The sequence below is a fragment of the Mastigoproctus giganteus genome, chromosome 7, assembly GCF_048544385.1.
Source record: "Mastigoproctus giganteus isolate SK-2022 chromosome 7, ASM4854438v1, whole genome shotgun sequence".
Taxonomy (NCBI): Eukaryota; Metazoa; Arthropoda; class Arachnida; order Uropygi; family Thelyphonidae; genus Mastigoproctus; species Mastigoproctus giganteus.
In genome coordinates, this window is record NC_143581.1 from 185,256,786 (window position 1) to 185,270,007 (window position 13,222).

A 13,222-nucleotide genomic window follows, 5' to 3' on the forward strand; every position below is an offset into this window, starting at 1 on the left:
TCTTGAAATGTGTATTCTTCACAAAACTGCAATATTTTCTAACAATACAAAGCTAAGAGATTGCGACTAATGGCTGCTCAAAAAGTATCGTTAGAAGATATTTGCTTGTTACGCTTTGATGTCATCGCAAAGGGAGAAATTCTGTTTTAGTTCAGAAGCCGAATAAATTCACTATCCACGGTCATAAAGCTGTTCTGAGCTGCAATAAACAGATAAACTCCACTGTAAAATAGACTTACTCCCCATCACTTTTATTGTTTTACTGTGGTTTTTGGTATCGCAGTCGGTGACTGTGACATTTAGCTAAATGCAGTGCGGTTTCTTGTATTCTCTCTCTCTCTCTCTCTATTTCAGGATCTCTGACCGTGTGGTCATCACAGAATATAAACAGAAAATTTGTTTGTCAGAATGCTGCCCACCAATTATCAACTCTTTTACCAACTTTCTAATGTATGCTGTGTTCAAATAATCCACTTCGCGAAATTCGAAAGTGCTACACCAATTAGGAGCAAAAACGGTTTCTCCCAACATAACGAATTACTTTATAGGTATAATAAAGGACGACTATTGATGATTTTACTGACTGGAAAGAAGTGTCCACAATAAAACTTCTGTACAAGGCGAAAACATGCGGTTACTCAAAGGATAAGCATTCAAGGATAAGCAATACAGCGATGTTTGAAATTTATAATGCAGTTCACTAGCTAATATTTCCAGAGGAATTATTCTGAATTTTTTCTCAAATGAGCACCAGACAAAAATCGGACTAATTAGTACTTCCACATCCTAGGATGAACTGACTAATTAGAACTTCAGCATCTGTGATGAAACGAGGTGCACACCGATATCGTTGGCTACAGCAATAATGTAAAGAAAGGAAACAAAATATTGTAACAGAGCTATAAAGCAAAATAATGTTAGAAAGTAAAAATGCAAAATATTGTTCTCTAAAACAATTGCAGTTTCGGCATCCTAGGATGAAGCTGACTTAGAGCTGCAATGCTATTTTTTTTTATGTGTGTTTTTGTATGGGCGGCTCCTAGAACAAAAGTTCATCTCCGCCTCTTTGCTCTGTTCAGTTTTTACGCACTGTCAAGGTAAGGCTAGTGTGTGTTGTGTCGAGAAACAAACAAAAAAAAATCGCCCCGCATAGGAATATTCCATGTTGGATGAAGACAGATGAAAAAGGCAAGAGAGAGAGAGAGAGAGAGAAAAAAGTTTTTCATCCCACACGGGAGAAAGTGACAGGAAAGAAAAACTGTGTGTGTTCTGTATTGTGATGTGTTTTGGCTACCTGGAAGCAGTGATCACCTGGATGACTGCCTCCAGGTACTCGTCCCTAGCAGGAGAGCAAAGCCTTCCCTACTATCTGCATGCCCTCCTCCCTGGGAAACTCGTTCCCCAGGGAGGAAAGAAAAACTTGTATAAGATGAAGAGAGAGAGAGAATGAGAAAAGAGGAGAACTATCCTGGCCCAGGAAAGCCCCAATCCAGAATGGATTGCTAGAACAACACAAGAAAATAAAACAAAAATAAAATAATAAAATAAATAAATAATAATAATAAATTTTAAAAAATAATAATAATAAATAAAATAAATGAAAGTTAGCTCTCTGGACCTTTGACAATCTCTTGGCCTTCTCCCTACCAAAAGGGTATTCTCTCTCTCTCTCTCTCTCTCTCTCTCTCTCTCTCTCTCTCTCTCTCTCTCTCTCTCTCTCTCTCTCTCTCCTCCCTCCCTCCCCCCAGGGTTGGACTAGAAAGGGTGGACTCCCTCCCCTAAAGAGTTTTTCCCCCTCAAGTGAAAGAAGGGAATTGGAAATTTCATGAAAATGAACCCTGTTTTTCTTCATTCGGTGAACGGCTACTCTGTCAGTGCAAGAGAAGTGACTTTATTACAGTTGCAGCTCAGAATGGAATTCAAGCATTGAAACACATGACATTTTATGGTGAATTTTTCGGGCGTTGTGTGATAATGAAAATTCAGTTTTTCTCTGGAAATTTTTTGATGGTATCAAATGCATATCAAGGAAATATTGAAGTATTCAATAACAATTACTTACAATTTCCCAATCGCTCACTACGAGTAACAGATTGTTCTCACAATCTGTTACTAGCAGCGCATTTTTTTTTTTTTTTTTTTTTCGTTTGTACACCAGGTGAGATGCATGTGAAGTTCCTTCGATATCAGTTTTCGAAGTTTGTAATGCAGCCATGAAGAGAAATATTTTCTTGAAAGTTCATAAGAAGATCAAATATACATCCATGAAACTGCTTTTCCGATTTAGTCCTCTAGAAACAATTACAATAAAGCGAACTTTTTTTTTTTTTTTTATGAAATGCACATTGTAGTGTTCAGTTTTACGACAGGTTTTTTTTTTCTTTTGTTTTCCTTCCGTTTCCAGTATAGCTTCCAGTAGATGAATTTCCTTGATATTTTTGTTAGTAGATAATGCATATTGAAGAAAGGAAATGCAATATTTTAGTTTTTCCAAACCAATTCATTGCAATTCTTTCGTACAACAATTACGAAAAGCAGTAAAGCAGACTGTTGTGAGAGAGCCATGCAAAATAGTGTTCACACGTAATGATGCTCAACTGTTTGTTTTCCACGAAAGTTCTTTACAGTTTCATTTTCTCCTGGATCACCTTGGTAATGCTAATGACGTAAGCTTGACAAGTCAATTATCTCTCCGCGTGTGTTGATTTGTTTTAGCCAGAGGTGCCAAGCAGAGGCGCGAATTTTTGAACTAATGATGTAACGTGTTTTATTTTCAAAGCTTGGATCTTGTTTTGCCGACATCAAAATTTAATAAATTGAAATGTGATCGTACATTTTTGCTGTTTTAGAGTGAATTAATAGTTTTTGCTGAGCGCTAAAGGTAGGAAATCAAAGAATATACTTCTGTTTATGTATATTGAGAGTTTCAATTTTGTAAATTGAGTAGAAATTATGGAAATTATTAGTTTTCTTTGGGGGGTGGGGGGACAACTTTCAAGTTAGGGCTAAAAATTAGACAAAAACAGGGCGGACTTGGACCGGGTTAAAAACATTATCAGGAACTTTTTCACAAAATTATAGACCCATATGAACCGTTTTAAAAGCATGAATCATTTCTTCACAAGTTGGCTTTTCTACAGGTTGTTCTGATGTGTCTTCAGCATCATCGTAATTTCTTCGTGATCATGGTTGCGTCCAACACTGTTCAGCAGTATTTCATCTTCATTTGGATGTTCTGTTGTAGTCAGATCTTAATCTACATAAACATAACTATCCAGTGTTATTTCATTTGATGTTTCCAGACAATTCTAATAACGTCCAAAGGTTTTTCAGTTGTGAAAGGAGCAGTTCATCTTGTTCATTCAGTTGTTGTTCGACTTCTGTGTTCAATGCAAATCCCGCTTCCGAAAAACAATTTTGAATAGCGTATTCAGTGACATCGTTTGTCCAAACTTTTGCTAGTTCAGAGATGCAATCTCTAAGGTTAATTGTAACCTCCAAGTTTCTATTTTCTGATAATGCATTGACAATCTTCATTATTATTCTCTTTCGATAATGAAATTTAAAATTTTTAATAATACCTTGGTCCATTGGCTGGAGTTCTGACGTTACGTTTGGTGGTAAAAACAACTTCACACTTTTAAGTTTGGCAGAAATAATGGCAGGATGTGCCGGACAGTTGTCAGTTACCAACATGATTTTCCTTTTTTCTTTTATTATATGCTTGTCTAGTTTTAATATCCATTCTTCAAAAATATCACTTGTTATCCATGCTTTTTTATTAAAGGTGTAGTCAACTTCCAAAGATTTTGTGCCTCTAAAATATCTTGGGTTTTTTGATTTTCCGATGACTAAAAGTCTTAATTTTTCACTTCCTGTCATATTTGCTCCAACTAGCACAGTGATTCTTTCTTTGCTTTGTTTTCCGCCAAAACTTTTATCACCCTTAAAAGCAAGTTCTATTTGGTAAACATTTAAAGAATAAACCCATTTCGTCAGCATTAAAAACATCCTTAGGGTCATATTCCTCCAAAATCTTCTTTAAGGTATTGTTCCTCCAACTGTTGCAATCTTCTTCGCTTACATTAATGTTTTCTCCACAAATAACCTTTTCCACAATTCTGTGGCGCTTCTTAAATTTATCTAACCACCCATGCTCACATTAAATTCTGTATGTCCAAGGGACTGTGCAAATTTCAGAGTTTGTTGCTTAATTATTGGACCCGATATTGGTATATTCTTTTCACATATCATTTACACCCATTTTAGAACAGCTTTATCAACATCTTTGTATATATACAACTTAATTCGCTTCTTGTCTGCTCCTCCTTCAATTTAAAATTGATTCTCAATTTTTTAAAATCATAGATAAATTGCTTGCAGGCATGCCATATTTCTCTTTAATATCTTTTTTTTTAAAACCCTGGTCAACATCATGAAGAATTTTTACTTTAACACTTTCTCTTCGACATTGTTTCCGCAACCGTGAAAATTACTCGACTGCAGCTCTTGCCGATACACTGCAAACTTCGCTGCGCTGGCCATACAGTGAATTGTTAGTACCACCTACTCAATGACATTCACTTGCCAATTCAACAGTATCACGTGACCTTTCCTATCAATCACTTTGAAGAAATATACGACTTTGTGAATTTCTTTTATTCTGCTTTCATTCATATATACACAAAAGAAAATTTATGGTTAATGTATGCTGTATGTTACTTTTCAGAAAAGAAAAAAAAAAAAAAAAAAATACAAGAGCATATAGCCTATGTGATTGATGACAAATTGTTCTAAAAGAACGAAATAAAAAAATAAAAAAAGTTAATGAAAACCATCTTCTGGGAGTCCAGTTAGATGAGAACAGACATATCATACAATGATTGACAGGAAGGTCACATGGTACGGTTGAGGTGAATGTCACTCAGTAGGTATTACTAAAAACCGACTGTGAAAGCATTCTATGTATTGCCGTCGCAGCACGCTAAAGATTTATCACAGCAAATTTCGTTTTCCCCTTAGCCAACATCAATTTACAAATCTACCCTATTTACTGTAAAGTTTATGACCACTTTTAAGAAAACCCATTTGGTTTTATAACTCTAACAAAAATGAAACAAAGACCCTCATACGGGCGTCAAAGGCCACAAGTGTTCACTAAAAGGATGATTGATTCCAGATGCTAATGAGCAATTTTGGAGGGACAGAGGCCGTATATTTGAGCAGCTGTTTAGCAGTAAATGCTTGAAAATCTTAAAAAATGTTTTTACTAATTTTTTTTAAAAATTCGTTATAGAGACTAACACTTCACTATATGGGATTAATTTTACATGTAATTTCGTTTTGCAATTTCATAATGTTTTGCAAAAAAATTCATAATATAGAGAAATTCGTTAAATAGAAGTTCCACTGTGTATATACATAGAAGAACACACACACACAAAGTTTGTGAAGTCTGTTGAATATATATAGGAGTTGGAGGAGAATATCTGCAACACGTAACTAGTGATATACCCAAGTAAAGCTACACACCACACCAATAACTAAAATGCAAAATATAAACAAAACAAATTACCATACTACCAATCTTAATGACAAATCCCTTCCAATCTTGGTGAATGACCAAGAAAAAATTATTAATGATCATGATTGGAAGGTACAACAAAAACAAAAGGTACAAACAAAAACTTTCCAGTCCCTGTTTCTGTAACAACTATTATGCACATAATATCATCATCATCAGACATTTTCAATACACTGCAGGATGAAGGCCTCTCCAGCAACTTTGCAGTTCCTTCTGTTTTGTGCGCAATGGCCATCCATTTACTACCCACAAACTCTTGAATTTCATCTGTCCATCTCTGTTATCTTCCAGGTTTTTTTTTTTAGCTCCTCATGGGTACCATTCTGTTATTTTCTTAGTCCATTTGTCATCATGTTCAAGCTATGTGTCCTGCCTGAGTCCATTTCAGTTCTTTAGTTTTGACAAGAATGTCCTTTACTTGTGTTTGCTGCCTAATCCATGTGTTTCTATTCTTATCCAACAGTCTGATTCCTCATATAATTCATTCCATTCTTCACTGTGTAGTTTTCAGTTTCTCTTCCATTCTTTTGGTGAGTGCACAAGTTTCACTTCCATAAGTCATGGTGGGGAGTATGCATTGGTTCATTCTTTTGCGTTTTAGATAAATTGGGATATTGCTCCTAAATGCTATCCATTCCAAAATTTATTCTTCTCTTGACTACCAGCCATTTATCACTGTTACAGCTAATAACTTGTCCAAGATAAGTATATGAATCCACCTTTTCAATTTCTACTCCTTCAGTGATTATATTCCTTTCTGTAGCTTACTTGTTCATCATTACTTTTGTTTTAGCAATATTCATCTTTAGTACAAAATCCTTACTAACTCTGCATAACTGTTAAGGTTTTCCTCTAATTCTCCTCTAATAAAGGAGGTAGCGGTCTCATATATTTTCTTCATCAAAATCATAATGCATGGGGTGTCTACATCTTGTCTTTCCAGTGCCTGAAACATTGCCTTATGCTGTATGGAGTCAAATGCCTTTTGATAATCAACAAATGCCAGTCATAATGGTGTTTTATATGTATTTGCTTTCTCCATTAGCTGTGATATTATGTGAAGGTGATCCATAGTTGAGAATTCTGTCCTAAAGCCAGCTCGCTCTTTCAGTTGATTCTTATCAAGTATTCTTTCTGATCTGTTAGTGATGACTCTTGTGAACAACTTGTAGATGTGGAACAGCAATCTAATTGGTCTATAATTTCTAATTTCTGAATTGTCTCCTTTCTTATGAAGCAAAATTACGATTGCATTATTCCACTCGTTAGAGGTCATGCCTTTCCTAAAGTATTTTGTGAAGAGTATTGCCAGTTTCTGTGTCACATCTCTTCTTCCCAATTTTAACACCTCTACAGTAACAACCCAGATCTTCACCTGTGGCTTCTTGATTCTTCATTTTCTTCAATGACTGTTCTCTGTCTGATAAAGAACAGTCATTGAAGAAAATGACTGTTCTGTCTGATCAAGAAGGATATTGGGTATGTTGTATGTGTTGCAAATTTGTGATCCATCTTCCCCACTGCTGGCATCATTCCCTTGCTCCTTATATAATACTTTATAGTAGTCTTCTGCTATTTGAATTATGCCTTCTCTGCTATTTATAAGTACACTATCACTATTCTTCAGATTCAGTATTATTTCTCTTTCTGTATTACTGCTCATGACTGCTGATTTGAGTCCTTTTCTTCCCCTAATGCTTGATTCTCCTTTTCCTATTGGCTAATGGAGTTAAACCCTCTCCTATAAATTAACTGCTGGCAGCACCTCTTGCCTATATGCACATCAAGTTTCGAGCATCAGAAGGTAATCTGTTAGAAGGTAAGAATTTAATCTCTTTGTAATTACCTTTGAGTTCCTGTTTTCTACTGTAACGGCAATTCAAAACTTAATACTTTAGAACCATAATTTGCAAATTGTAATAATGATTTTGTAATTATATTATTTGTAATTTTAATATTCTAATATATTCAAATTTGTAATCCTTTCTATTTTCTGTTCCCCCAACAGCTTGGTCTGATGATGAGTATCGGTAAGATACCCGAAACGTCACCTTATTGTATAGTAATGTAGGCGAACAGCCTAACAAACTATATTATTAATTTTCACATGGTGTAAGAGTGGTTTTAATATAATAATAACCTTAATGGAAAACAAGCATGTAGTGTCCTTCCCTAATTATAACAGATTTACCAAGTTATACACACCCCCACTTTAACTAACAAGAGAAGTACGCTTTTAGAAAAACTATTTAACACAACTTTTTTCAGAAATTGTTTTTAACCTGAAGGTTTGCACCTTAGGTTAAGAAACACTACTACAAGCTATGCAGAGTAAAAGCTTAGGTAAGTTTCTAATTTGTTTAGCCTACACATTGTTCTCCATGGCAACTTAGCTGGCATGATACATCATACCTGCTACCTGTTTGGAAAAGTCTTGGTTCAACTCCTGTCTGTGAACCCATAATGTGCAGCAAAAAGACACATGACCTGTATTAGTTCATGTCTTTTGGCTCGGAATGTGTGTGTCAGCATGATTCTAAGAAATGGGGGCCAGAGCAACTCTTCTAATTCTCCACTGATAATTATCAACAAATAGCTAATATTGTCGTGAATAGCAAAAGAATCTCATAATCCTTGTAACTAAAAACTCACCTGCTAAAGGAATTAAAGTGATAAACCTTTATCTTCCCTATTTCATGTATGCTGATTTAGTCATGTGCAGAGTGTCCAGAGCCTATCTCATGTCACTTTGCTATATCATAATGCATCATAATATTTACAAGGGATGTTCAATAAAGAATGATCATAATTTTTTTTTTTCACAATATACCTTTATTAGTCAGCCATATTTTGATGGTCCTTTTCAAATTAGTCCCTATTTAACCAAATTCACTTACTCCAATGTTTCTACTATTCTTCAAATACATGGTGGAAGTCATTTTTTAAAATGCATTTGAGAATTGCCTCTGATGTCTTTACAACTTCTGACAACTGGAAATGTTTTACTTGCAGCTCCTTCTTTAACTTTGGAAATAAAAAAAAAAAATTATAGGGTGCAAAATAAGGGCTGTAGGATGGATAAGGAACACATTTGACATTAATCCTGGATAAGTACTCGATGACAGTATAAGCAAGTTGAGGTCTTACATTATCGTGATGCAGCATCCACACACCTACATGCAGTTGTGATCATTTGCAATGAATGTGATCCTGCAAAGTGTGCAGTACAGTTGTGTAGTAAGGTCCTGTAACAGTTGTATGATGTGACACAACATGCTGGTAAACCATTCCTTGAATGTCAAAAAAAGAGATGACCATAACCTTTCCTTCTTTCATTGTTGGCGATGATGTAGACTTTCAAACAGAGCTTTGCTGTTTACTCTCTGAGTTGAATTGATGAAGCCATGTCTCATTCACTATTATCACCTCACCATCTTCAGTAACCATCCATTGCAACTCCTGACAAACCTCCATAACTTGCTGTTGCTCAGGTGTGAGTAGTCTTGGAATGCAGTGTGCACAAACACATGTCATATGCAAACAGTCATGGAGAATACCATAAGTGCTTCCTATTGATATTTTCAACGTCTTTGCCAGTTGCCTTACTATCATACGACGATCTTCTCACAATTACAGAAGTATTGTTTATAGTTTCTGTGGTGACAGCAGTGGTTGGAGCTCCACGGGTGCCAATTTTTGTGAGTGAACCACGTCCATCTTTAAACATTCTAAACTACCTGTGAGCTGTGCTATATGGAAGCATAGATTCAACATGAGCCTCTTTTAATATTTCATATGCTTTGGCTGATGTTTTCTCAAGACAGAAACAAAATTTGAGAGTAGAATACTGTTCCTTGCATGTCATATCCACTGTTACGTAGGTTAAACTGAAAAGGCATAAACTTGACTGACTGCCAAGGTCACAATGTGTGCATGAGTCAACTGCACAATTGCTGTATGATGCAGCTTGGTTTTGTCTTAAATTTCACAGCTGTTTCTTTCTTTCTCTTTTTAGGAGCATTAGCAACTAAGGCCATATTGCTCCAGGATATGCGGTGGTCATTCCCTGACCTTTCCGCATCCTCCATATTTGGTGGTGACGGGCTCGAATCTCGGTCTAATCAAGAAGCGTGTGCTACGCACTGCTGCTCCTTCCCACCTGGCTACGGAGGCGCCAAAATAAATTTCACAGCTCAGCTAGAAATAGCAAGCAGGATGGTTGTTCATGAAAAATTATGATTATTCTTTATTGAGTAGCCATTAAGACATTTCATTAAGTGCAATTTAAAAAAAGTACATCTTTTTAAGAAAGTACAAGGAAGATGTTGTAACTTACTTGAGGTTCAAATTTTAATGTTGATGCTGTGATAAAAGCTGCTTTACCACTGGACAACACAATAGAAAATCCACCAATTAATGGCGAGTATTCAACATTTTGAACAGAAAGCCCACTTTCATTCAATGAGGTGGCTATAAATGATCATAAATGAAGTTCCAAAAAAATAAATAAATAATAATTAGTAATACACAAAGCAAAACAATTAATCCTAATAGCCAATACAGATATTATAATGGTGGCAATAATACCATGGTTTAAAGGATGTCTAAAAACAAAATAGTTATCTATTAAAACCTTCTATTATCAAAAGAATAATTAACTGAAAAAAAAATCAGCAAATCTGAATATAGTCTAATAAACCTGAAAAAAATAGTCTACCACTACTAGACCAGTGCTTCTCAACCTGTGTGCCACGGCACGTTGGTGTGCAGTGGAAAATGCAAATAAAAAAAATTAATAAATCCAAGTTTTATAATGAAAATTAATTCATTATAACTCCTAGTACTAGATCTGTTCACCTTCATTCACCTTTTGATTCCTAGTACCAGAATTGTTCACCTTTATTCGGCCATTTTTATCACTTAAGTCTCTCCCAGGTACCCCGCAGTGCATTTTGCAGTTGTATAAATGCAACTTGTAAGCAGCATAGTTGGTTGGTTGGTTGGTTGGGTTTTATTGGCGCATCAGCAACTAAGGCTATAATGCGCCAAAACCTTGTCATAAAAAAGTAAAAAACGTTCAGTGACCTAATGAATTAGGTCACTAAGTCAAAATATAAAAACCAAGTATAAACTGTAAAAGATAAATATCAGTAAACAAGTAACAATAATAAGGTAGATTTTTTAAATGTGCGTAAAGAGGTTTACTGATTTTAGAAAGCTAAAAATAGAAGACACATGGTCATTGTCAGATAAAATCTGACTGAGTGTATACGGCTCAGTCAGATGGTTAAAAGCGATAAAACGAGCATTTCTAAAACTAGTACAGTCACATAAAATATGTTGAACAGATAAGATGGTGTCGCATTGCTCGCACATAGGAGGGTCATCAGCCCTCAGCAGAAAGGAGTGTGTCAAATGACAATGTCCTATGCGGAGCCGAGCAAGAACAACTTCCTCTTTGCGATCCCTGCGTAAGCTGGACCGCCAAGGATGGATCACAGGCTTAATTCGACATTGTTTATTTGTAATAACCAGGCGATGCCACGAATCTTGCCACTGAGATTGTAGGTTACGACGGATCACTTGCCTGTAGTCTGTATAGGGGACTAACAGGCCAGGATTAACCGTCAGTGGTGTCGATTTGGCTGCAATGTCAGCCAAATCATTTCCTCTAATCCCGATGTGACTGGGGATCCAGCAGAAGCGGATATCGAATCCACTTACAGAGAGGTTGTATATTATCTGCTGAATTCGGGACAGGGTTGGATGATTAGTATGTGACATCGCTGTTAAAGCCTGTAGTGCACTCATTGAATCGGCATATATAATGCACCGTTGGTAATGGTGTTTTCTTATGTGATCTAGAGCTAACTCTATACCATGCAGCTCTGCAGTGTAAATGCTGCAGTCCAGGGGTATCTGTTCTGATATGGTATCATTTGGAAAAACAGCAGCAGATCCCACATACGATTCTGACTTCGAGCCGTCTGTGTAAACTGGCAAGAAGTCAGAATGTTCTGCACGGTGTTGTGAATAGAGCTGAAGGTAGACAGAAGCTGGAGTATTAGACTTCTTCGCAATCTTGAGCGAGAAGTCACATGCTGGTGTTTGTGCATGCCAGGGTGGAAGGGGCTCCTTTGGTGATCGAGCAACCTTGTCTACCGAGATGTTAAGCTCATTGAGTAGCTCTTGAACACGAATGCCGAATGGGCGATTGGCGGTCCGTCGTGTGTTATAAAGATTTTCCCATCGTGGCTCGAAAACCGATGTCCACGTGGGATGGTCTGGCAGGGACTTCAGCTTGAAGGCATATTGTAGAGACAACTGCATTCGTCGAAGCAACAAGGATGGTTCATTTGCTTCGACATACAGACTTTGGACAGGGGATGTTCTGAATGCACCAGTAGCAATACGAATGGCTTGGTGATGGACGGGGTCAAGCCAACGAACAGCGCTATTTCTGGCAGATGCATATACCTGAGACCCATAATCTAATTTTGAGCGTACAAGTGCACGGTACAGACGTAGTAGAGTGCATCGGTCTGCACCCCAAGAGGTAGAAGAGAGAGACCGGAGAATGTTAAGCCCTCTCGTGCACTTTGTACGTAGCTGACGAATGTGTTGGACAAATGTCAGCTTTTTGTCAAAAATGAGTCCCAGGAATTTCGCCTCTGATACAACTGGAATGGTGCTTTGTCCAAGTCGTAATTCAGGCTCAGGGTGGAGGTTACGTTTGCGACAAAAATGTACGCAAACGGTCTTCTCCGCTGAGAAACTGAAACCATTGGCCGTGGCCCAGGAGTTAAGACGGTCAATAGTTTGTTGCAGTTGTCTCTCAATAACCCTCATATTGCACGATTGAAAGAATATGCTGAAGTCATCGACATAGAGTGCACTGTTTATAGTTGGAGGAAGTTGTTCAGAAATAGAATTTATTTTGATGGCAAAAAGCGTAACACTTAAGACAGATCCTTGTGGTACCCCCTCCTCTTGGCAAAAAGGCCGCGAAAGGGAGGATCCTACACGAACTTGGAAATAACGAGAGGATAAAAAATTTTTAATGAAAATGGGAAGGTGACCTCTTAGACCGAGGTTGTAAAGGTCTTTTAAAATACCAAATCTCCAAGTTGTGTCGTACGCTTTTTCCATGTCAAAGAAGATGGACACCAAATGTTCTCTTTTTAGGAAAGCATCTCGGATAGATGTTTCCAGTCTAATTAAGTGGTCCAGTGTGGACCTGTTTCTTCGGAAGCCGCACTGAAAGCGGGAGAGAAGGTCGTTCGATTCTAAATACCATAAGAGACGAGCATTGACCATTCTCTCCAATATTTTGCACAGACAGCTGGTCAGAGCAATAGGACGATAGTTTTTTGGACATTTAGGATCCTTTCCTGGCTTAGCAAAAGCAAGGATAGTTGCCTTGCGCCAGGTATCCGGAAAGTGCTCTTCAAGGAAGATTCTGTTGTACAGAAAGAGCAAACGGTCCATGGATTCTGATGAAAGATGTTTGATCATTTCATAATGGATGTTGTCTGGTCCAACAGCGGTAGCCTTTGTACGGGCGAATGCTGTTTTCAGCTCATGGATATTAAATGGCCCATTGTATGGGTGGGAACCCTTCGATGTGAATTTAAGGGC

General features: G+C 37.1%; 1 protein-coding gene across 2 annotated transcripts in view; it reads right to left on the reverse strand.

Annotated features, from left to right (window-relative positions):
• Rich (Guanine nucleotide exchange factor subunit Rich) overlaps positions 1-13,222 on the reverse strand; it is a 579,939-nt gene that overhangs the window by 483,201 nt on the left and 83,516 nt on the right. For both annotated transcript variants that reach the window (XM_090378010.1, XM_090378009.1), the window contains exon 6: positions 9,921-10,054. In XM_090378010.1, coding sequence (XP_090234136.1) covers positions 9,921-10,054 — 134 coding nt within the window. The remainder of the gene's footprint in view (positions 1-9,920; positions 10,055-13,222) is intronic.